The sequence below is a fragment of the Microtus pennsylvanicus genome, chromosome 9 (genome assembly GCF_037038515.1).
Source record: "Microtus pennsylvanicus isolate mMicPen1 chromosome 9, mMicPen1.hap1, whole genome shotgun sequence".
In the NCBI taxonomy this organism is placed as follows: Eukaryota; Metazoa; Chordata; class Mammalia; order Rodentia; family Cricetidae; genus Microtus; species Microtus pennsylvanicus.
In genome coordinates, this window is record NC_134587.1 from 49,812,923 (window position 1) to 49,839,200 (window position 26,278).

The window sequence follows — 26,278 nt, forward strand, 5'->3', positions numbered from 1 at the left end:
GGTTATGTGCATACAAGTGTACGTGTTCACAGCTGCTAGAAGAGGGCTCAATCTGGTCATAGGCAGTTGTGTGCCAGAGAATCAGGTTTTCTTGTGAGACTTTGACTCCTAGTAACGCCAGAGGCTGTACCACAATGTAGGCACAGATTACTTGTGTGTTTCTGAGCTGCCCAAACCCAAAAAATTACATAGAAACTGTATTAATCACATTGCTGTTTGGTCTATGGCTTAAGTATATTTCTAGGTAACTCTTTCATCTTCAATTAACCCATTTCTATCATTTAAAATTTACCACGAGTCTCATGGTTTACTGGCAAGGTTCCAGTGCAATCTGTCTCCTGCAGGGGTACATGGTATCTCTTTAACTCCTCCTAAGTCTCCATTTATCTTTTGTAGCCTGGCTATATTCTATTAAGCCATTGGCCAAAAGCAGTTTCTTTATTAACCAATAGCAATAAAACATATTTATAGCATACAAAGGGGAATCCCACATCACTACATAGTCTCATCGACATGGCCCCCTAATTGTGAGCTGAAGAAGGACAACAACAATAGACATGCCAGAGTGAGGGTAAAGACCATGAGGCCTCCATCCTACTGAAGGAACTACGGGTAACTAGGGAATAATGGCCGCAGGAGAGTCTTCCACAGGGAAGAGCACTGGTCATCCAATGACAATTGGTCATTCCTAAAAGTTATGTAAATATATAGACTGAGAAGGTTATATTTAGGAATATATATATATATACACATATATGCATAAATGCACATATGAATGTAATAACAATGAATGCCAAAGAGGGCATGAATTTAAAAGAGAGAAAGGAGGGATTTATAGGCTGTTTGGAGAAAGCAAAGAAAAGCAGAAGATATGATCATATCATAATCTTCCAAATAAAGATATAATTGAAAAGGAAAAATACTAAAAGTAAAATAAGAAGGCTTCTTTTATTCTTGTTTTCTTTTCTTTTATCTTTATTTAATTAATTTATTTTTTAAGGCAGGATTTCTCTGTTGATTTGGAGATTGTCCTCAAGATGACTCTGCAGACCAGGCTGGCGTGGAACTCGTGGAAATCCTCTTATCTCTACCTCCTGAGTGCTGTGATTAAAGGGCTGCACCTCCACCTCTGAACTTCACTGGGTTTCTTAGAGAAAACATATGAATGAGAGTTCTTAAAGTTTTGGAAACATTAAGAATGTACTTTATACATGAAAAATTTACTAATGTTAAGTCTGATATAAAATTTCAACTTTTACTTTGTTACCGAGTATGTGGCCAATTTTCAAGAAGTTTCCATGAGCTGCAGAGAAGAAGGTATATTCTTTCCTATTTGGGTGGAATATTCTATAGATGTCTGTTAAGTCCAATTGATTCATTACCTCCATTAATTCTCTATTTCTCTGTTAGGTTTCTGTCTGATTGACCTGTCCATTGGTGAGAGAAGAGTGTTGAAGTCTCCTACTATTAGTGTGTGTGGTTTGATGGCTGCTTGCGTTTTAGTAATGTTTCTTTTACGTACATGGGTGCTTTTATATTAGGGGCATAGATATTCAGGATTGAGACTTCATCCTGATGAATTGTTCCTGTTATGAGTATAAAATGTCCTTCTCCATCTCTTCTGATTGATTTAAGTTTGAAGTCAACTTTGTTAGAAATTAGTATGGCCCTCTTATACACAAAGGATATGGAAGCAGAGAGGGAAATCAGAGAAGCATCACCTTTCACAATAGTCACAAACAGGATAAAATATCTTGGGGTAACTCTTACAAGGAAGTGAAAGATCTATTTAACAAGAACTTTAAGGCATTGAAGAAAGAAGTTGAAGAGGATACCAGCAAATGGAAGGACCTCCCTTGCTCTTGGATTGGGAGGATCAACATAGCAAAAATGGCAATTCTACCTAAGGCAAGTTATAGATTCAATGCAATCCCCATCAAGGTCCCATCAAAATTCTTCACAGATCTTGAGAGGAAAATAATCAACTTTATATGGAAAAACAAAAATCCCAGGATAGCCAAAACAATCCTATACAATAAAGGATCTTCTAGAGGCATTACTATCCCTGACTTCAAACTCTATTACAGAGCTACAGTAATGAAAACAGTGGGGTACTGGCATAAAAACAGAGAAGTCGACCAATGGAATCGTATAGAAGACCCGGATTTTAACCCACAAACCTATGAACACCTCATTTTCGATAAAGGAGCTAAAAGTATACAATGGAAGAAAGAAAGCATCTTCAACAAATGGTGCTGGCACAACTGGATGTCAACCTGTAGAAGAATGAAAATAGACCCATATCTATCACCATGCACAAAACTCAAGTCCAAATGGATTAAAGACCTCAATATCAGTCCGAACACACTGAGCCTGATAGAAGAGAAAGTAGGAAGTACCCTACAACAGATGGGCACAGGAGATCACTTCCTTTGTATAACCCCAGCAGCACAGACATTAAGGGCAACATTGAATAAATGGGACCTACTAAAACTGAGAAGCTTCTGTAAAGCAAAGGACACTGTCACCAAGACAAAAAAGCAACCTACTAACTGGGAGAAGATCTTTACCAACCCCGCAACAGACAAAGGTCTAATCTCCAAAATATAGAGAGAACTCAAGAAACTAGACTTTAAAATGCTAATTAACTCAATTAAAAAATGGGGCACTGAGCTGAACAGAGAATTCTCAACAGAAGACGTTCAAATGGCCAAAAGACACTTAAGGTCATGCTCAACCTCCTTAGCGATCAGGGAAATGCAAATCAAAACAACTTTGAGATATCATCTTACACCTGTCAGAATGGCTAAAATCAAAAACACCAATGATAGCCTTTGCTGGAGAGGCTGTGGAGGAAGGGGTACCCTCATCCATTGCTGGTGGGAATGCAATCTTGTGCAACCACTTTGGAAAGCAGTGTGGCGGTTTCTCAGGTATTCGGGATCAACCTACCCCTGGACCAGCAATACCACTCTTGGGAATATACCCAAGAGATGCCCTATCATATGACAAGAGCATTTGTTCAACTATGTTCATAGCAGTATTATTTGTAATAGCCAGAACCTGGAAACAACCTAGATGCCCTTCAATGGAAGAATGGATGAAGAAAATGTGGAATATATACACATTAGAGTACTACGCTGCGGTAAAAAAACAATGACTTCTCAGATTTTGCATGCAAATGAATGGAAATAGAAAACACTATCCTGAGTGAGGTAACCCAGACCCAAAAAGATGAACATGGGATGTACTCACTCATAATTGGTTTCTAGCCATAAATAGGGGTCACGGAGTCTACAATAGGCGAATCTAAAGAAGCTAAATAAGAAGGTGAACCCAAGGAAAAACATATAGTTATCCTCTTGGCTATAGGAAGTAGACAAAATTGCAGGGAAGAAAATTGGGATCTTGGGGATGGGGTGGGATGGGGGTAAGGGGAGATGGGGAGAGAAAAGTGAGAAGGGGAGGATGGGAGGAACTTTGGGAAACAGGATGATTGGGATAAAGGAAGGTTGGATAGGGGAGCATGGAAGCACAATTCTTAGTTAAGGGAGCCACCTTAGGGTTGGCAAGACACTTGAACCTAGAGTGGCTCCCAGGAGCCCAAGGCAATGTCCCCAGTTAGTTCCTTGGGCAGCTGAGGATAGGGAACCTGAAATGACCCTATCCTATAGCAATACTGACGAATATCTTGCGTATCACCATAGAACCTTCATCTGGTGATGGATGGAGATAGAGACAGAGACCCACACTGGAGCACTGGACTGAGCTCCCAAGGTCCCAATGAGGAGCAGAAGGAGGGAGAGGATGAGCAAGGAAGTCAGGACCACGAGGGGTGCACCCACCCACTGAGACAGTGGGGCTGATCTATTGGGAGATCACCAAGGCCAGCTAGACTGTGACTGAAAAAGCATGGGATAAAACCGGACTCTCTGAACATGGCGAACAATGAGGGCTGATAAGAAGCCAAGGACAATGGCACGGGGTTTTGATCCTACGTAATGTGCTGGCTTTGTGGGAGCCTAGCCAGTTTGGATGTTCACCTTTCTAGACATGGACGGAGGGGGGAGGACCATGGACTTTCCACAGGGCAGGGAACCCTGACTGCTCTTTGGACTGGAGAGGGAGGGGGACAGGAGTAGGGGGAAGGGGAGAAGGGTGGGAGGAGGGGGAGAGAAAGGGGAGGCTGGGAGGAGGCGGAAACTTTTTTTTCCTTTTCTCAATAAAAAAAAAAAAAGATTTCAACTTTTAGTGACCATAATGTGACCGAATCATTGCATTTTATCGACTGGAGATACTCAATCTCCTTCGAGTCTGCATATGACCTGGCCTTCGTGGCACTGAGTCTTGGCTCTGGACTAGCGTTCTCTGAGTGTGCTATCCTGTTTCCAGTTCCCCAAACACACAACAGGGCTTCCTTCTGGGCACTGCAAGTTATCTGTCTTTCAACTCTAATTGTAATTAGAACATTAAAACTGCTTTTCTTGGAGAAGTTAATTTACACAGTTACTGAGACTTCGGCAGATTCCAAAAGAAAATACAATACCTCCATGGCCCATTGCAAGGAGGCGAAATTTAAAGGTGTCATTAGCAATGGTGCAGCAGAGAGTGAAGGCTTGGACACAGCGCGGGCCTGTTTTCACACGTTTTGCTCTCTGCTCACAGGTTTCATAGGGACTATGTCTGGCTCCGTCATAACAACACTTCTTTACCACCGGATGTTTGTACGTAGCAGCTGAAACGATGTCAGTACGCGTGTCCTTACCACCAACAGTCGTAGATCTCAAGCATTATTTTCTCTACCATCAAAGGACTCCCTCACCAGATGCTCGGAGAAAACAAACATTTTAGATAGTTTTAGGCGAGGAAATAATAAAGAACTGCTTTGTTCGTGGTAAGGATCTGGACAATGAAATCCTGAGTTTGCGTGAATGATCATTAGAGGGGTGAACTAAACCTCCACAGGCATCTTTTTCCCGCCCACTGCATTGCAATTAGGGAAACCCCTTGTCTTCTGCTCTCTGGTCTTGAATGCAATAACCACAGTGCTATACAACTTGTGGACTACCTTGTTCTCTTATTTTCCGTTCCAGGGAATTTGTTGACTGGAGACTCACAGCTTGGGCTTCATCTAGAGCGGGAGAATGGAGTGGTCAGTGTCATACTGTTGTTATATTACTTAAAAATAGGTCTTGTCCCTGCAATATGACCCGTAATATTCTTGTCAACTTAATCATTTGAGACTTAACTATTTAATTGTCGCTAATTGTTTATTTTTCCTAAAATCATGACCCTAGAAAGATCCTCCATAAGCAAGGCTCCCCTGGAGACTGTACCACTTCTTTTATAAAAAACAGGAATCCACAAGGGCCGGTTGGCTTCCTTGGGAATAACAGGCAAGCTGACCTCAGACTCCCGAACAGCCACCAAAGCGTTAGAGTACCTTGAATTTTCAGTTCGTGATGCCGATCACTTACTGGAGTGAGACTTATTTTGAAGGCTTTATCTGTGAGAGAAGGGGATGAGGAAGGCATAAAATCTTTCTAAAACAGTCCCATGACGGTATTCTCCACATCATTGCAGCCCTCTAACAACCTCTAACAAGCACTGACTCCCTGGCCGGATACCCAACCAGGACTTCCCACCACCCTGGCCTAGGGCCTCATCCCCACCTAGGAGTGGTTTTCGTCAGTTATATTACTGAAAAGAATTACTGGAAAAAACTAGCATTCTATAAATAAGTCTTAGATTGAAGATTACCATGTTCTTTGACATCAAAGTGTGTCGTTCCATTGGTAGAAGCATCTTCTGTATATTTAGCCTGAATCGTCCATCTACCGTATCTGTGGAAACCAGATGTTTGAAATCATGGAGGGCAACAAAGAGTTTTAATTTATCAACTCTAGTAGTTTCTGTTTGGAAGAGGTAAGAATGCACACACACCCTAAGTAAAAGTTTGGAGGAAAGATATTTAAAAAATAAATAGACATAACTGAACATTTCAAAAATAAAATAAATTGTTTAACAATTAGTTTTTTATAGCATATCCTTTTTCTACATATTTTGCTTAAATATCACAATATTGTTTGGACAACTGATGACAATTTTAGAATTTAATTAACCCAGGAATTTATGTTAAATTCACAACATAGTATAAATTTGATAATAATGTGTCTGAAAAGATGGCATGCCAGTGATGTAAATCACACCTCATCTAAGCAAAATTGTATTGTAAACAAAGCATGGCTTGTTTCAGAGAATAAAACAACCTGTCCAACAACGTTCATCCAAAAATTTAGTAAGGTTGGGTAGTGGTAGCCTTTAATTCCAGGACTTTGGGAGGTGAATCTCTGAATTCAAGCTGAGCCTGTCTACAGACTGAGGACAGTCAGGGCTACACAGAGAAACTCTGTCTTGAAAGACCAAAAGCCAATATTCAAAAACAAAAGAGGAAAGAAACTAGTGAGTACTACCCTGAGATTTGAAAAAGATCAAGACAGAAGAACCGCAGACTTTATAGCAAACAATCCACACCAGTTCAGATTCTCACACATATTCTGAGCAGCTTTGATTCATATGAGTTATCGCATGTCACTGGGGAAAGAGAAAAACCGTATCTACCATGCAGATAGGGGATGCGATCAATGAAGGAGATAGCACGGTTGTCATGACTATTGTCCTTGCTCAACAGGTATTTACCGAGGACCGAGGATGCTGAATTGCTGAGCTAAAATGAACACCATGGACAAGGGCCTTGATCTTAAGGAGCCTGGGGTCTAACATGGGGAGGGGGTGATAAACGAAAAATGAATAAGACATGGAGAAGAAAGAAAATACACAGGACAAGGAGGTGGAGAGTGAAGTGGACACTACGTCATATCCAGGGATGGCATTTGTACAAAGTGTCATTTTCCCATGTCCCAGAGAAGAGAACTATGAAGGAGAATGTGTTCTGTGCATAGAGGACAGCAGACACCAAGCTGCTAAGACGGGAGAGTGGAGTCTGATGGATTCCAGTGATCTGCCGTGGACAGCTGGCACGAGGTGACGTCTGGGAAATCAGAATCATAACAAAGCAGACTCGATTCTGCACTAGGGAGCTATGGCATTTTAAGAAATTGTATAATTTTAAATCATCCAGATTGTTTCAGCCTCTCAACTTCAGTCGACGATTTTCAGAAAATGTTTTCAAAATGAGCCAAATACAATTTCCCTTAGAGAGGATGCAGGACAAGTGTCTCTAAAGTGTTTCTACTGGAAATGTCTGCAGTAGCTATGTATAGTGTAGTATAGTACAGTGTAGTATAGAACAGTATAGTATAGAATAGTACAGTATAGTATAATATAGTACAGTGTATTATAGATAGTGTAGTACAGTATAGTAGAGTACAGTACAGTGTAGTATAGTATAGTACAGTACAGTATAATACAGTATAACATAGTATAGAATAGTAGAGTAAAGTATAGTATAGTATAATATCATCATAGAATAGTACAGTATAGTATAGTGCAGAATAACATAGTACAGTTTAGTATACTACAGTTTAATACAGAATAATATAGTACAGTGCAGTATAGAATAGCACAGCTGCCTTTGTCTCATATAGTACAGTATAGTAAAGTATAGTATAGTACAGTACAATATAGCATAGCATACCATACTATAGTACAATATAGAATATTATAGTACAGTATAGTATAGAATTGCAAAGTGTGGTACAGTATAATATACTGTAGTATATTATAGTGCAGTAAAGAATAGTACAGTATAATATAGTATTGTGCAGTATAGTGCAGTGTAGTATAGCTCATTATACTATAATACAGTATAGTGGAGTACAGTATAGTATAGTACAGTATATTATGCTACAGTATAGTACAGTACAGGATGGCATAGTACAGGATAGTATAGTATAATACAGTACAGTAAAGAACAGTACAGTATAGTATGGTACAGTATAGCTTTACTTGTCTAGTACAGTATAGTATAGTACGGTATAGTACAGTACAGTACGGCACAGTGCAGTACAGTATAGTATAGTACAGTACGGTACAGTGCAGTACAGTATAGTATAGTACAGTACGGTACAGTGCAGCACAGTATAGTATAGTACGGTATAGTACAGTGCAGTACGGCACAGTGCAGTGCAGTATAGTATAGTACAGTACGGTACAGCGCAGTACAGTATAGTATAGTACAGTACGGTGCAGCGCAGTACAGTATGGTATAGTACAGTACGGTACAGTGCAGTACAGTATAGTGTAGTACAGTACGGTGCAGTGCAGTACAGTATAGTATAGTACAGTACGGTACAGTGCAGCACAGTATAGTATAGTACAGTACGGTACAGTGCAGTACAGTATAGTATAGTACAGTACGGTGCAGTGCAGTACAGTATAGTATGGTACAGTACAGTACAGTATAGTATAGTGCAGTACGGTGCAGTACAGTATAGTATAGTACAGTACGGTGCAGTGCAGTACAGTGTAGTATAGTACGGTACGGTGCAGTGCAGTACAGTATAGTATAGTACAGTACGGTGCGGTGCAGTACAGTATGGTATAGTACAGTACAGTACAGTATAGTATAGTACAGTACGGTGCAGTGCAGCACAGTATAGTATAGTACGGTACAGTGCAGTACAGTATAGTATAGTACAGTGCGGTACAGTGCGGTACAGTATAGTGTAGTATAGTACGGTACCATAAAGAACAGTACAGTATAGTACAGTACGGTGCAGTGCAGTACAGTATAGTATAGTACAGTACGGTGCAGTGCAGTACAGTATAGTGCAGTACAGTGCAGTACAGTATAGTATAGTACAGTACGGTACAGTGCAGTACAGTATAGTATAGTACAGTACGGTACAGTGCAGTACAGTATAGTATGGTATAGTACAGTACCATAAAGAACAGTACAGTATAGTATAGTACAGTATATTATGCTACAGTATAGTACAGTACAGTATAGCTTCCCTTGTCTAGTATAGTATAGTACAGTATAGTATTATATGGTATAGTACAGTATAGTATGGTATAGTATAGTATAGTATAGTACAGTATAGTATGGTATAGTATAGTACAGTACCATAAAGAACAGTACAGTATAGCACAGTGCAGTATAGTATGGTATAGTATAGTACAGTACCATAAAGAACAGTACAATATAGAACAATACAATATAGCTGCCCTTGTCATAGACACCCTGCTCTATGTTCCTTGAGAACAAGGATTGTGGGCACTTGACTTCTGTTTGGCAGCTTGCTCTCTTATTGTGAGTTCCACACACAAGCAGTGCTCATTAAACATGTATTTTATAAACCTCTGTGTGAGCATGGTCTTAATCCTTGTATATGAACCCAAATAGAACAAAATTTCCTACACACAAACACACACGTTATGCTAAATCTCTGCACCTGCTAGGCATAAGTGCTCTCTCAATAGACCATAACCTAACACCCTCTGCTCACAGATGGACACTCTGTTAGGATGAAAAGGCAAAAAAAAAAAAACAATTGAAGATTGTTTTCTCTTCTAAATTGATTGCGCACTCTATAAAAAAAATGGGTGGGGAATTTGGGGAACTTTCTCTCTCTCTCTCTCTCTCTCTCTCTCTCTCTCTCTCTCTCTCTCTCTCTCTCTCTCTCTCAGTGTGTGTGTATCTGTGTCTGTATATCTGTGTATTTATTTACTGAAACAGGGATTTGCTATCTGCTGAGGCTGGCTGACAATACCTACATGTAAGGGATTCTCTTTTGAAGGTGTGCTGGAAATCTGAGACTCCTGGTAGGCTAAGAAGTGCTGTGGTATCTGGGATTCATTTCTGTTCTGCTGAGAAGTGGATCTAACTTCTACCATCCTTTGGAAGGCTTCACATAGCCACATGTGTGCTGTCCTTGGTCAGAGCAGGTGCTCACTTAACCTTTCCTCTTCCCCACAACCAAAAGTTCCAGATGTTTTTTTTTTTTCAGAAAAAAGAGGTTATTAATAAACATTTTTACATACTTGGGGTTAGAAGGAATCTGGAAGTCAGGAAAAGACACAGCTCCAGTAAGATTGTTTCCTTGCACCTTGTCAACTTCTGATCCTTCAGGGTCCTTTAGAGAAATAAAAATAGTGCCCACCTTAAGTCTTTTTTTTTTGTTGTTACAAAGTAATACCCGTGACCAGGTAATTTTGGAAGACTAGAGATTTATCTTGGCCACAGTACTGGAGGCCAGGGTTGTAAGGAGATTACGCTGTGCAGGGAGGAGCTGCCCTGTGTCAACTCTGGATAGAGAAGCAGAATGGCAAGCAAGCACTCAGGAAGAGTTTGTTCATGTGACAAGAAAGCTCTCCCATGGGAACAGCTCTGCTCGGTACATCCATGAGGGAAACATCATGGGACTAAGCACATACTTACTATGAAAGTTAAGACAGGTTCCCTTCTAACTGGCTCCAAGGCATCTCCCAGAAAAAGGACACCAACCTTTACTGCAGAAGAAGTGATATTGTCAAAAACCTTGTTGAGCAAGGACTATTCTAATTTTTGAAACAAACATCATCTGGGTGAAAATGCTTTTAGATATAGTGAGTGACATTGTCAAATATTAATAATATATTTTTAAAATATCTTAAATGAGATAAATCTTTTTAAAAGCCAAATATAGCCCCTAGATAAAAACTCATATTTAAAGGAAAGTTGTTGTTAAGCATATACATCATTATAGATTCTTTCATTTTAACTTAACTTCTCAAGATTTACTTATAGTGAATAGGAAATTTAACTAATGAAAATACTTTTTATGTTCAAATTGCTGAAAACGTGTGAATAGTGTAAAATTAATTATTTTTGTACTTAGTCGTCATTTTACTGGGAATTTTATTATACTAAAGAGTGAGCTCCGCTGTAGGTTGTATGAAAACCATATAATACTGCCTTACATTAGGGCTGGAAGGTCGAAGGGCAAACTGGGGTTTGGTTCAGATAGCATACACTCTCCTGCTTATGAAAACTAGCAAGGCTCCAAATTAGCTCTTTCTGTGATATGCTGTGATCGTGTAATTATGTTGTATCTGTTGCCCCAGGTCCTGTGATTGTTCTCCCCTCATTAAAAGAATAGAGGCGACATTGCAGAACTGCTGGTCCTTACACATCCTAGGCAAGCACTCTGTCCAGAAACACGTGTCTCTTTGTGTCCCTGCTTAGTAGCCCAGGCTAGCTTATAATTTATAACACCCTCTCATCAGCCTCCTGGGTTCTGGGCTCATGGACACGCACCACCAAGTACTGTGAGATCCTCCACTCTCTAAATGCTGTGTGTCTCACAGCTGATTCATGCTTAATTTTCTTCTTCTTTTCATTCACTTTGGAAGTAGGTACACAGAACCAGGTGGCAGCAAATACATTCAATTCCAGCTCTTGGGAGGCAGAGGCATGATAATCTCTATGAGTTCAAGGTCAGCCTGGTCTACCACTATGTGATTTCCAGGGTTGTTACACAGACAAACCCATTTTTCTCAACAACAAAATAAAGTGGTTCACAGAAAAAAACTAGTGTAATATTTCATGTATTTCCTTCTCTGTTATTATAGTTTTTAATCTTTATATTTGAATCTGATCCCTTCGAATATCTTCCTTGTCTTTGTTTTTTGTGATCAATATCTTATAACTTAAAGACTTTATTTTTTTGGAATTACATTCATTAGTAGGTAATTGCATACCTGTTATTGTAATATTTACACCCACAAATACACATGTTGATTTAGTGTTGTTCCTATGTGCTTAGGGTAGACTGCTCAGGATCGGATCAGCTGTGGGGGCTCTTCCCTGGGAAAAACCCAGCCTCCCTCTCTGAGCAGCGACTGACTGTCTATAGTTCTTCTTGTGTGTAGGAGGCCTTTAAAATCTCCCCCATGGCATTGTGTGTCATCTACACAGATTCACAACTGCTCCAAATATAGAGAGTGCATGACCATGGGTTCCCAGATCCAAATGGTCCAACTAAAACACAGCCCCGGACCTGTGATCAGGGAGCGCTATGGAAAAGGAGGCAGAAGACCTAAAGATCTGGAGGATCAGGGTCCCTATCAGAGCTCAGAAGTATGGTTGCTAAGTTGCACTGTCTGCTTTTGAGTTGAACATATTGGTATAACTTTTGACTATGATGGGGCATGGTGACACATTTTCAAGGGTTTTCAACTCATGTCATAGCAAAGTCTTGGTCCCCACGGTAAAACAGAAATAGTGCCATAAGCCCAACACCAATTCGACTGAGTCAAAGAAAAAGATGAAAACGTACTATGCAGAAGTAACACTGCATCCCCCTCATGTGCGTGAGAAGTAGCGGGAAAAGCAACTAACTTGAGTCCACAGCTGAGGAGACATAGCAGAGAAGGGACCTGGGCAAGAGGGTGGGACACAGGACCCTGGACAATATTCTAAGGTCCTTTATCTTAGAAAGCTTTGGGGACTAAGCCTTTATTCAAAGATGCTTGAGATAATAATCCTTCAAGTGTCTTCACATTAAATGCATCAGTAGGATAAGGTCTTTAGATTGTTCTTATAGGCAGAGACTACTGTCTCATATAAGAAGTCGTCTTGTTGAAGTGAGATCAACAGTTCTGGCAATGACTCCCTGTCTGAGCTGGTGACAACATCCTGACCCTATCTAGGTTTCCTTTGTAAGCCAACGTAACAGGTGACCCTGCTGAATGTGTTGATTATCATACAGCCCCATTCACCTCACCATGGACATCACCAGCTTCCACCAAAATTAGAAGGTCTCTACTGTGCACAAAGTAAACACCAAATCAAAACATGATAGACCCCTTGTCTTCGTCAATCCGTCCCCCAAAGTACCATGAATGAAAAACATTCCCGCATCTTTCTGCAATGTACATCTTCAATAAACGCATCTCTAATTGTCCAGAGATGGCAAGTGGCAGGGGAAAAGACAGAAGGTTTTCCAAGCAATGTTGACTTTTCCTATGTCTTATTTGCACTTCCTGGGGGAAATGTAGATTTTCCGTAGTCACAGTGTCTTTCCTGCCATTCCCCTCAACAGGAAAACTATAAATATGAAACCATGCACAACAGACACTTTCTCAGGTGATACACTGTGTACAATCAGCACTTGGGCACCTCTGTGATGTACGTTAGTCTCTGCCAGAGGTCTAATCTTTTTACAAAGGGGTGCTTTTTCCATCCTTGCAACTAGCTACTGAATCCAAGATTGTTTTACAAAGAAGATCTTAAGATAACCTATTTCCCAGTGCTAAAATTGTATTTGCAATCGTGTCTTCTCTATTTATGATGAATAAATTCTCTGACAGGAAAGATAAAGTAATCATTAGTTATGTTATTAATTTACCAATTCCATTATAAATTACAAGTGGAAATGCTATGTGAGAATATAAAAGTCATGAGGAACTGAGTTTCTCTTGAGTTAAGTAGAAACTGGTCTACACTCAATTTCAGATGTTCAAAGCTCCACATCTTTATATCATTCTCCCTTGGAAGAAGCATCAGATACTCTACCGTGCTGCTGTGGAGTGTACACAGGCTTGTCAGTGTGGACGAAGAGAGAGCCATTGCCATAGAGGATTGGCCGTTTTTCAGATTTTGAAAAATGCTTTGACACGACTTCCAAATACACATATGAAAATGAGCTTTGTCCTTCAGACAACTGTTTGTCCTGAATCTGAAAAGCAACAAACAAACATGATGGTGTGAAAGTGTGATTGTGAAGTCCTAAAGCGTGCTGACCTTGTAGAGAAAAAAAATGCAAACTGTAAGCCCTAATCGAGCTTGTTTGTGTTTTTTGTTTGCTTGTTTTGGCTTGGTTTTTGTTTTTTTGAGACAAGGTTTCTCTGTAGCTTTGGAAATGTCCTGGAACTAATTCCTGTAGACCAGGCTGGCCTTGACCTCACAGAAACTCACCTGCTTCTGCCTCCCAGGTGCTGGGTTTAAAGGCATGTGTCACCACCACCTGGCTGCAAAATTGAGCTTGTGCATTGCATAATTTTAAAGAGACACTGGAGATAGGGCTCAAAAGTTAAGAGCACTGGTGGTTCTTTCAGAGGACAAAAGTTCCATTCCCAGCACCCATGTGGCAGCTCAAATAACCTGACTCCTGTTCCAGGAATCCTACTTCCTCTTCTCTCCTCTGTTATTGCATGCTGTGGTGCCCAAATACACGTGTAGGCCAAATACCCATTAACAGGAAATTGTAATGAATAATAATAAGCCTGTTGTAGTGGTGCATGCCTTTAATCCAAGAATTTAGGAGGCAAAGGAAGGCAGATCTCTGCGAGTCCAAGTCCAGCCTGATCTACATAGCTATATCCTGACAGCCAAAGCTATTAGAATATTGTTACAGGCAAAGATTACTATCTTGAATGGCAAATTGTTGTTGAAGTCAGATCACCAGTTCTGGCAATGACACTGTATCTATGAAGGTGACAACATTCTCACCCACTCTTGGTTGTTCCTTTCCAAGCCTTTTCTGAAAAACAATAAATAAATAAATAAATAAATAAATAAATAAATAAATAAATAATAGCACAGTATAGCACTACAGAAACTGAGGTATGACTATCTTGTTTTCCAGTCTATTCAGGACTATATGGTAAGAATCTGTCTTATAAACATAACCAAACAACAAAACTTAACTAAAACCATTGTAGGAACAATAATAATAAATTAGTTTTGCCAAAATCCCTTCATAGTCTGACAGTGTAATAAAGTGTTAATATTAAGTAGTTGGAAATCTCTTTGGGACCCTCAACCTCAGACATGCTGTACAGAACTGATATTGTAGGAACAGTGAGAAACCTTCACCTTATTGGCTTCTGCATGAATTGTTTTCTCCATTCTCTCTGTGCAAGACCCTGGCCGATGGCCTGGACACTCAACATCACACCACATGCTTCTGTGCCCACAGCACAGATGTACCCTCTCCAGTTTGGATATGTGATTACCATCACCACCTATATATTCGATGATACGGGCATTGAATTTGTTAACATGGGCAATCAAAAAAAGGGCATTTCTCTGAGAACTAAGGGTTTGGAAACATGGGGTAAAATTAATCACTGAAATCAAATGCTAGGAGATTATTACAATGATTTGAAAACAGTAAAAATCTAGGATTTCTGTGCTGAGATGAATAATAAACATCTGAGTTCTTTTTCTACTTTGAAAAACAAACTACAGCTTCTATCACGATTGTTAGCTTGATGTTTGTGGGTCTCCAGGGGTACTAAGGATGCTTCTGGCTCTTTCACCTGCTCTTAGGACCCTTTTCCTCCTACTGGGTGGCCTTGCCCAGCCTTAGTATGAGAGGTTGTCCCCAGTCTTATCCAATCTTGCTCTGCAATGTTCAATGGATCTGCCTGGTCGTCCTGCTCTTTTCTGAAGAGAAATGGAGGAGGATGGATTTGGGGGAAAGGGAAGGTTGTGGAGGGGGGATTGGAGGAGAATAGAGAGAGGAAACTACAGTTGGGATTCATTGACTACAAAAAAAATAAATACCTACAAAGAGCATTCATCAATAGTATAAAACACAGTTTAAATTGATTTGATCATCGACTCAAAAACATGATTATGACAAAATATTCCTCCATGCTCCTCAGCTCCTGAGCTGACCGTGAAAGCATGACTGTGGTATTTCCTGTGGTGAAGGACATGTCCTGGAACTATGCTGTCCCAACATGTGGTAACTCTAGCACTTAAACAGGCTAGTGCCAGTGAGGAGGTGAAGTATTACATCAGATTCATTTAATTGATTGCATTTAAAGGCAAATGTGGTTAGTGGCTGCCATGTGTCATAACAGAGTGGTCAGAGAAAGTAATAGTTTGTGGAATTAACTCTAAATTTTCATAAACCAAGTAATTGGAAAACCTTTTTAATATAGATCAGATCTTTATTCTCAAGAACACTAATGAAAGAGTCCCTATTTCTGATTAAAATTGATTCCAAGCAATATTTCTCAGTTTTAACCATCTGTAACCCTTGGGATCTGACCTTCTGAACTCAATGGGCACCTGCACTCAAATCACATTCCCAATCACACCAAAGACACAGAGTCATGTGATGAAATTAACATTATGCTTAAAGACGGAACAAGATTCATAAGCTCTCAGCGAAGCTAGCTGAGGATGATGATTGATTGATTGATTGATTGATAGGTAAATGGATGCATGGAAGATAGATAGATAGATAGATAGATAGATAGATAGATAGATAGATAGATAGATAGATGAAAACTAGAGGTGAAACCAAGAATGCTGGGGAACATGTAGGGAAAGTGAACCCTTATGCATTGCTACAAGGAGTGAAAACTTGTGCAGGAACCGGGAAAATCAGTGAGGAAGTTTCTAAAAATAGAGCTACCTCTGGCACAGCTGCAGTACTTGGGTATCTACCAGGAGGAATAAAAGCCAACGTTGTAAGAAATGCTTGCACATCCATTCTCATTATTGCACTAATCATGACTTCCAAGCTATGGAGACAGTCTGCTTGTTCATCAACAGCTAAGTGGATACATCCACAAAGGACAAAACTGCCGGGAAATGGATGCAGCGGGAGGTCTCCATAGAAAGTGAAAGAAGCAGGACTCAGAAGGCAACTACTGCTTGTTTTCTGTCACTGTGCACAGATGAATTTCCTGTTCATCTCCAAACGTTGTCACAGAGAAGAGTTTATTTTTAAGGATGTGGGCATGGCACACTTGGCTCAAAATCAAATGTAATTTTCTGCACAGAGTTTGGTGTTTCACTCATCACTTTCCCTGTTACCATCTCACAACCACACAGCTATGGAGCAACAGTAACGACTACAGTTTTACCAAGGATCAACCTTTGCATAAATTTAACAAAAACCATGTTAAGAAAACAAAGAATAAGTACATACTGTTAATAGTGTTGAGTTTTGGAATTTATTTTCTGGAGATAAATTAACACAGCCTGAAGAGTAGATCACTTTTTTATCAGGATAACTTCTTATAGAGATTGTTGCATCAAATGCTTCAGTGTAGCCATGGACTTGAATTACAACATTTTCAGATGCTCCAGCCTGGAAGACTTTGGGTGCTAAAATGACGAAGCTGTTGAAACAGTAAAAGAAAAGGTTTGTTCGTTTTTCAGGTTTTCTTATACTTTTGATATTTTTTCTTTCACTGAATATTAACTTTAAAAACATATCTTAGGTCAGGCAGTGGTGTTGCATGTCTTTATTGCTAATACTCAGGAGGCAGAGGAAGGTGTTTCTCTAAGTTTGAGACCAGCCTGGTCTACTAGTTCCAGAAGAGCCAGGGCTACACAGAGAAACCAAGTATTTTAAAAAATCAAACTAAAATGATATTTTGAAAGTCAAAATTTATTATTATGATAAACTTAACTTTTCCAGCATGAAACAGGTTGTAATTAAACCCTAGCAAAAGCTAAGAAGTTGGTGTCCATTTAGAAAAACAGTAATTGAGATATAAAGGCACCAAGACCAATGGCTTGAGTTTGATCCCAGAAATCCACATAGTAGAGGGAGAGAACTGACTCTTAGAAGGCAAAGACAGCCTGGTCTACAGAGCTAGTTCCAGGACAGGCTCCAAAGCTACAGAGAGTAGTGGGGTGAGTATGGCCTTGCAGTGTAATCTCAGAGTAGACACATGTGATGGTGGAAGATACAAAATCACCCCCACACTAGTTCAGAATTATGTATGATAAAGGGTTATTTATTTAGGGGAGACTCATGGATCACTGTCCTAGATCACAGTTCTCTGCACAAGCAGGAAACAGGAACAGAGTCTAGCAGCAGAAGCGAAAACTGGAAGCGAGAGAGTGAGTGCCAGAAGCAAGAGAGCAAGTGCCTGCTTTACCACTGCATTTATAGTATAAGAGACCACACCCAAGTGGGCTGTTATTGTAAAGGCTATTAGCTGAAGGCACTGAAGGAGTTTCCATAGCACCTCCCCCTTTTGTTTAAATAAGAGAGTTATAAACCCAATACAAAACTATATACACTAGGAACAGATAACAATTACAACCAGCATAAACTATATTAAGCAAGGAACATATGCTAAATATTTTAATAAACAGTCTATCCTAAGGAGTCTAAGTCTTGTATTGGAGACCTCTTGCCTAAATCATAAGATGATGGTAACTACAACTATCTTCAACCCCTTTGAAGGCCTGAGAAGGGAGAGAATATTACTTGAGTGATGTAGGAGGTTCATCTGTCTATGTGCAACTTTCATTGGTTAATAAAGAAACTGCCTTGGCCTTTTGATAGGCCAGCCCTTAGGTGGGTGGAGTAGACAGAACAGAATGCTGGGAAGAAGGGAAGTGAGTCAGATGCCATAGCCCTTCTTTCTGAGATGGACGCAGGTTAGAATCTTCCTGGTAAGCCACCACCTCGTGGTGCTACACACATTAATAGAAATGGGTTAATCAAGATGTGAGAGTTATCCAATAAGAGGCTAGAACTAATGGGCCAGGCAGTGTTTAAATGAATACAATTTGTGTGTTGTTATTTTGGGTGTAAAGCTAACTATGCGAGGGCCAGGCAGGACGAAAAGCAGACCTGTTCACCTCTTCATTACACTTGAGTAGGCAGGAATCAAGTGCAATCAAGCAGCTTCAAACATATGAAGTAGATGACAGAGACAACTGGCTGCATGATCAATCACACAAAGATTCATTTGCAATGTTGAAGCAACCAACTTTGGCTAAGACCTAGAGTAACTGACAGACTATTTTCAGAGGCAGGAAAATTTTCAAAACCATATTACCCTGTCTTGGCAATGTTTGACAGTTTTTTCTTGTATCCTGCTTGTCAAGTCTGGACATTGTGCACTTGGTCAATGGTCAAGAAAAGAGCATTTCCTTGCCCAAAAGGCCAGTTGTGCCAAGAAGAAAACAAATTCCAAGTGGAGTGTCTTTGGTGCTCAACACTCTCTTGGGAATATATCGGCACAGCCAGGAGTAATCGTGTCTCACATCAACAGAATCCTAAGTAATATAAATGCTATGTTCTACAGATCTTTGAAGTGGTTGAAGGTTACCTATCTATGCAGATGACAATCTCTATGTATCTAAAGAACCAAATTAGTCTGACTACAAGTATAACAAACATGAATGATTATTGACCTATAATACTTAATACCTATATAACTTTAAGATTAAGACTTCATATCAGAATATTAAACAATCTTTAAGCAACTGTGCAGTAAAGGAGGAAATGACTTCAAAATGTAAACAATATATAAATATCTTGATCTGAGGTAGAAAATGTGTATTGCAATATGATAAATATATCCTAAAATTATATTAATATACAAAATGTCTTAGACAGAGGTAGAAACATATGCATACAATCTGACAAAATAACTTTGCATATGTGTACAAATATTCTAAACAGCATTAGGAGTATATTCACTATAACAAATATGATTTGACTTGTATCAATATATAAGAATCTATGCTAATGTAAGTTGTTCATAAATAATAGCTCACAAATATTCACTCTATTACTCACTATTATTATTATTCATGTGAGTAAGTTCACACTAATCTATTATCCCATACAAGTTTTACTCTTTTTTTTCTCTAGGTCTACATAATTTCCACCCCAATCCCCAAACCTTTATGAGTAATAATCATCCCCTAAATCATGTCCCTAACTGTGAGGACAAACTTTGTTGGGAGAGGGGACATTGTCTTCTAGAATTGCTTTCAGATGACATGGGGACAATGTTCTTTTCTATGGGATCCTGTAAAAGTAAAATGAGGGTTAAGTTTTGAGACTGTTGTTTTACATAATTGCAAATGGTTTCCAAGTAGTCATTAGGGTTTTTTATTATTTATTTGTTCTTTTAAGTTTTCATTTGGAGTTCTAGCCAGAATGTTGTAAGAAGGTGCACCATTTTCACAGTTGGTACCCAAAACTCTGTCTCATAGTACTACTATCAGCATCATGATGTCATATCAACCAGGTGGAGTCATTGTTGTGGGGCCCTATCTTCTTCCTAGAAGCTTCAAAGATTACTGCAGCAATATCTACTGTTCCTTGTGGAAAACTTAAACATTATTCATATAGACATATATTCAATGAAAGATATGATATAGACAAATGGGCATGAAGAGAAGAATCATTTTTCTGTCCTTCCTGACATGGGAAAGAAATTCTGAATTTTCCTTTTAACAACATGCTTGGATTTAGAGAAGAATAGCCATTGTCCAACTCCAAAGCCAGCTCTTATTTTTAATTAGAGATGTATACATTTGCAGATAATCAAATTTTGCCAGGTGATGTGGGATTCCCCTCTCTATGCTGTGAATACCATTGGTTAACAAAGAAACAGTCTTAGGCATGATAGGGTAGAATAGAACTAGGTGGGGAAAACTAAACTGAATGCTGGGAGAAAGAAGGTAGAGTAAGAGAGAAGCCATGGAAAACTAAACTGAATGCTGGGAGAAAGAATGTAGAGTCAGAGAGAAGTCATGTAGCCCCATCAGAGACAGACACTGAACAGAACCTTGCTGGTAGGCTACAAGCCTCATGGTAAAATATAAAATAATGGAAATGGGTCAATTCTAGATGTAGCTAGCAACATTCTTAAGCTATTGGCCAAACAGTATTGTAAATAATATAGTTTTCTGTTTGGTTATTTCAGGAGTCTGGGTTGCTGGGAAACGAACAAGCAGCCCTTCTACAACAAATTGGCACTCCAACATGTGCTAGCCTAAATCCACATAAAACCAGAGGGGAGGCTAGAGATATGGCTCAGTGGTTAAGAGCACTGGGTGCTCTTCCAGAGATCCTGAGTTCAATTCCCAGCAAACACATGGTGGCTCACAGCCATCTGTAATAATATCTGGTTTCCTCTTCTGGCCTGTGGGCATACATGGAAACAGAATGTGGTATACATAATAAATAAATTTTTAATAAAAAAATAAAAAGAATAAATAAAAAACCTGAAGAAGCTTGGAAAAAATTGAAAAAAAAAACAAAACAAAATTTAGCCATGTTTTTTCTTTTCCAAACAGGCTTTACTTGCTGGCAGCATGCTGTAGCTCCTTTAAAAAAGGTCTAACTGATTTGGTGGTAGCAGAAAAAAAAGCTGCACAGTTTTGAAATGATGACTTTGTGGGCCATGCTGTCAGCACAAACTCTGACTCTTTCTGGAAGTCCGGCTATGGAGGCTTTAAATGGGGTTTGTGAGCAGAGTACAACCTGCTACAACCCGACCCTGGATCTGGGGCAGAGAGAATGGCTCTAGAGGCAATGAATGGACATCCTCTAACATCTTGGACTGGGCACAGCCAACAGGCAAAGCAGCCTTAGTCATAGTAATGTTGCTTAGCTTTTTAAAAAGTGGTTCTCATCAGAAAAGGATTACAGATATGCAATAAAGACAAATTCAGAGGAAAAGATGTCTAAATGGGTCACAGTGTTAGATAAATGTACATAGGCTTAGGAGAAAGAAGAAAAAGAATTTAGAGAGTTAGAAAAATAATCAAATTGTTTTTTAAAAAATGAAACAAAGTCCTTAAAAAGACAGAGTACAGACAGCCACAGATTAAAAACCCTGTCTGAACACAAGGAAAAACATATCGATATCCTCTTGGATAAGGGAAGTAGACAAAATTGCCGGGGAGAAAAGTGGGATCTTGGGGGTGGGGTGGGAAGGGGGGAAGGGGAGATGGGGAGAGAAAAGGTAGAAGGGAAGGAGGGGGGACTTGGGGAAATAGGAGGATCGGGATAAAGGAAGGTTGGATAGGGGAGCACGGAACCACAATCCTTAGTTAAGGGACCCACTTTAGGGTGGGCAGGAGAATTGACCCTAGAGGGGCTCCCAGGTGCCCAAGCTGAGGTCCCCAGTTAGTTCCTTGGGCAGCTGAGGATAGGGAACCTGAAATGACCCCATCCTAGCGCAATACTGACGAATATCTTGCATATCATCTTAGAACTTTCATCTGGCGAGGGATGGAGATAGAGACAGAGACCCACACTGGAGCACTGGACTGAGCTCCCAAGGTCCCAATGAGGAGCAGAAGGAGGGAGAACATGAGCAAAGAAGTCGGGACCACGAGGGGTGCACCCACCCACTGAGACAGTGGAGCTGATCTACTGGGAGCTCACCAAGGCTAGCTGGACTATTACCAAAAAAAGCATGGGATAAAACTGAACTCTCTGATCATGACGAACAATGAGGGCTGATGAGACGCCAAGGACAATGGCACGCAGTTTTGATCCTACGCAATCTGCTGGCTTGGTGGGAGCCTAGCCAGTTTGGATGTTCACCTTCCTAGATATGGACGGAGGGGGGAGGACCTAGGACTTACCACAGGGCAGGGAACCCTGACTGCTCTTTGGACTGGAGAGAGAGGGGGAGAGGAGTGGGGGGAAGGGGAGAGGGGTGGGAGGAGGGGGAGAAGAGTGGGAGGAGAGGGAGAAGAGTGGGAGGAGGGGGAGGGAAAGGGGAGGCTGGGAGGAGGTGGAAATTTGTTTTTTTTTCTTTATTCTTCTTTTATCAATAAAAAAATGTTAAAAAAAAAAACCCTGTCTCGAAAAACAAACAAACAAAATAAAAACTTCCTGCTTTTTGTTGGGCAAAGCATTTGGGGGGATATTCATATTGACCTTTTGGATGGTCTTGGTGCATCAAACCACATTAGTTTGGAATTAATCCACAGATTATCATTTCTGTGGAAACAAAAGAGAACCTCTTTTCCAAAGCATCATATCCTTAGACTCAAATTTTGAAGACAAAATACCTTTAAAGTATATATAATATACATATATAATATACATAATCTTGACTCTGTATTTTCCATCTTTATGTGGCCCATATTTTTTCGAGACAGGGTTTCTCTGTAGCTTTGGAGCCTGTCCTGGAACTAGCTCTTGTAGACCAGGCTGGTCTCGAACTCACAAAGATCTGCCTGCCTCTGCCTCCCAAGTGCTGGGATTAAAGGCGTGCACTACCACCGCCCGGCAAAAAGCAGGAAGTTTGAAAAAAACTACGCCCATATTTTGAAATATTGTCTATAGATGTATGTTTACATTTAAGGGGGGATGGGCTAAAGGGGAACAGAAAAGAATAAGTTCAGTGAGGTAACATTCGGTTAACTTCCAATCCTAAGATGTACACACAGGACAGCACTGTTTACAAGGACAGGATTCTGACAGCAATAAAAGTATGACAACCTGGCTCAGGATGTAGATGTGCTTACAAGCATAGTTTTTGAATTTATTCCATAGTGAGAATGCTTTATGACTCACTAAAAAGCAAGCTTATATGTAAATAATTAAATTCAGCAATTGGTTTTATAAGGTCACCGTATCTGAGGTACACCCGCTTAACTGCACTTAGACCAAGAAAAGCACAAACTAAGCACCAAGTACAAGTAGGTAATAACTGCCAATATACTTGATTATCTTGCTTTAACTGTGCACTTTTGCTGACTAGGAAATGAATAATCCTCTCTGTCATTGTTACGGGTAGCCATCCCACAAGATCAGTTGTGTTGTTAACTGCTCACCAAATCCAGACGTGTCCACTGCTCTCATGGTCAGCTGAGACTACAAACTCATTATGTTAGGACAGGATAGTTATTATCAAATCGATACAGCTCTGAGTCTCCTTTTCACTCACCACAGGTAAGACACCCAGGAAAGGGAAGATAGCTCATTTTACTTACGTTTGTTCCTGTCCCCAAGTTTTGCCCAGGAAAATTAAAAAACAAAGTGCTCCCCAAAGGCCCATGGCAGAAAGTGGCATAAACCCGTGGGCACAACCTTTTGAACCTACTTTTAAGTAAACTGGGTTAAAGAGTTTGGGTAAATTAGTTTTCTGGTTAATTATTAACATCATAGAAAAAGATCTCTAAGTGAGAAAGATAAAATCAGGAATGGGCACATGAGGGTGTTTTAATGAACACAAAACATGTTTTACCATCCTGTCATCTCCAGTAATAAAGACAGGGGTGTTTGACATCAGCTTAGACCCAGGGACTTGTTTTTATGAATAGAAGTAAAAGGTCCTAACCTGGGTGCTTGCCACAGTGCAGGAAGGCTCAGTACTGGGAGCCAGGAGCCGCTTTTCTCTGACTTTCATGTCTCAGCCAGGTCCTTTGTGCTGACACTCTGCCACCTTCAAACTTGATTCTGGCAGGATTCATTTGTCTTTGAGATTGAAGAAAGACTCACCTGGATTTCATTTTAAATGCGTGGTTTTAGAATGAGTTTGGCCAACCTTTAAGTCCAATACTCAGGAGGCAGAGAAAGGCAGATCTCTGTGAGTTCAAGGCCAACCTGGTCTACAGAGTGAGTTCCATGACAGGCAAGGTTTCACAGTAAAACCCTGTCTCAGTAAACTTAATAAATAAACAAATGATAGATAGATAGATAGATAGATAGATAGATAGATAGATAGATAGATAGATAGATAGATAGATAGAGACAGAGAGAAAACAAATCTGACCTGAAGAAGTGGCAGTGTATTTATTTCTTTGGGACTAAACAGCTGCAGAAACGGACGGGACAGAAACCACTATCAACAAAATTATTCATATACTGCCTTCTCTTTATCCTTCATCCAGTGCTGGGTACTTAGGCTGAACCCTGAAATCAACTGTTGTTAATGTTGCTGCAGCACACATGGGCTTGCAGCAATCTCTCTCATGTGCTGGCTTTGCTGTTTTGGGTTCACATCTGGGATTTGTAGTATGGTGAACACATGACAGTTCTATTCTTAGTTTATGAGAGACCTTGGTACTGATTTCCCTGTTCCTCCACCTCTTCCCAGAACTCTTCTTGATGGTGGCTGTTCTGACTGGTGAAATGGAAGCTCTATGTAGTTTTGGTTTTCATTTCCCTGATGGCTAAAGATGATGGCTAATGTAGCCATTTCCCCAAGTTGTACCATTCTGGAGAAGAGTGGGAGGTTCCTAAGAATCAGTACCAAAGGAAACTCACAAGGCTTGAAGCCCATGAAACTGGACCCAGAAACCAGATTCACAGGACCCTCTCTGAGTTTTTGTAAGCAATGTACAATTGCTAGAGGAGAAGAGACTCTTATTGGAGATGCCTGGAAATTTGTCAGGAAATTCCACAGATGTAGCTTTCTTGATTCTATACACATGGTAGGGTGGGTCTTTTGGGGACATCAGTTGCCCCCAATCCACTCTATGCTCCTGTAACCTTTCTTAGGATCACCAAGCTAGACGAGAGTAGAATTGGTCCTTTGGTCTGTCATAGAGATTCTGTCCAGGTGAATAGATGCTGGCTTGTGACTTTCAAGAACCCACACGGCAGTGATGGACATGTGTGCAAGGATTTCTTGGCATTTGAACTTCTTTTAGAAACTGCATCATTTACTCTTCTATTGGTTGGATTATTATTTATTTAGCATTTAGTTTTCAAATTCGTTATACGTTCTGAGTAATTTCTTGTGAGACCAATGGATGGTGAAGATACTCTCCTTTCTGTACACTACCTCTTCAATCTGCTGTTTACTTTCTTGGGCAACTTTTTGTTGGTGTATGTATAAGTGTGTATTGCACATATGTGCAAATAGAGATTGAACTTTTATTCCTGGCTTCCCAGACCCAAATAATCACACAGAAACTATATTAATTACAACATTCTTTAGCCAATGACTTAGGCATATTTCTATCTACTCTTATATTTATATTTAAATTAACCCATTTCTATTATATTATATTTTACCACGAGTCTTAGGTTTGTTACCTCTTGCTTCTTGGGCAACAACATGGTGTTACCCTCCTTTGGCAGTTACATGACATCTGCCTGACTCAACCTTATTTCTCCCTGCATTCAGTTGAGTTTTCCTGCCTACTCATATTCTGCCCTGCCATAGACCAAAGAAGCTTCTTTACTAACAAATGGTAATAAAACATATTCACAATAAATAGAAGGGAATTCCACATCATCTCCCCTTTTCTGTCTAAATAATAAGGAAGGTTTTAACTTTAACATAGCAAAATTACATATAACAAAATGTGTATCAAACAAGATTTACAGTTATAAAATTTTTTCTGAGTCCAAAGTTTCAAACCTAATTCATCTTTCACCATAACTAAGGAAAACTATTACTATCTGTCTTCACATATGTATAGTGTGTGTATGCATGAGTGTGGGATCACCAGTTCATGGACATACATGTGGAGGACAGAGTAGGATGTTGGACACCTTATTGCCTTGAGCAGAGTCTCTCACTGCACCGAAAGCTTCCATTTCCATGAGGCTGGCTGGACAGTGGGATCTGCCCCACC

General features: G+C 39.9%; 1 protein-coding gene across 1 annotated transcript; it reads right to left on the reverse strand.

Moving 5' to 3' along the window:
- Positions 1-975: 975 nt before the first annotated feature.
- Positions 976-23,756, reverse strand: LOC142857549 (complement C5-like). The gene is made up of 10 exons (XM_075985985.1): positions 23,684-23,756; positions 16,896-17,088; positions 13,520-13,682; positions 10,403-10,473; positions 10,006-10,097; positions 5,761-5,843; positions 5,444-5,506; positions 5,069-5,131; positions 4,547-4,735; positions 976-1,147 (listed from the first exon to the last, which is right to left on the reverse strand). Exons 1-10 carry the CDS (start codon positions 23,746-23,748, stop codon positions 1,137-1,139), a joined length of 993 nt encoding a protein of 330 aa, XP_075842100.1. The 5' UTR covers positions 23,749-23,756; the 3' UTR covers positions 976-1,136.
- Positions 23,757-26,278: the final 2,522 nt, after the last annotated feature.

Bases quoted from the DNA above. Each gene is read 5' to 3' on its own strand.
- LOC142857549 (XM_075985985.1), bottom strand. From the start codon at position 23,748: ATGGGCCTTTGGGGAGCACTTTGTTTTTTAATTTTCCTGGGCAAAACT. The intron at 10,098-10,402 runs GTAAGTATGTGC...ATTTCTCTAAAG, and splicing joins AACCTGTCTTAACTTTCATA to GACCCTGAAGGATCAGAAGT. The intron at 5,507-5,760 runs GTAATCTTCAAT...CTTCTCTCACAG, and splicing joins CTTTGATGTCAAAGAACATG to ATAAAGCCTTCAAAATAAGT.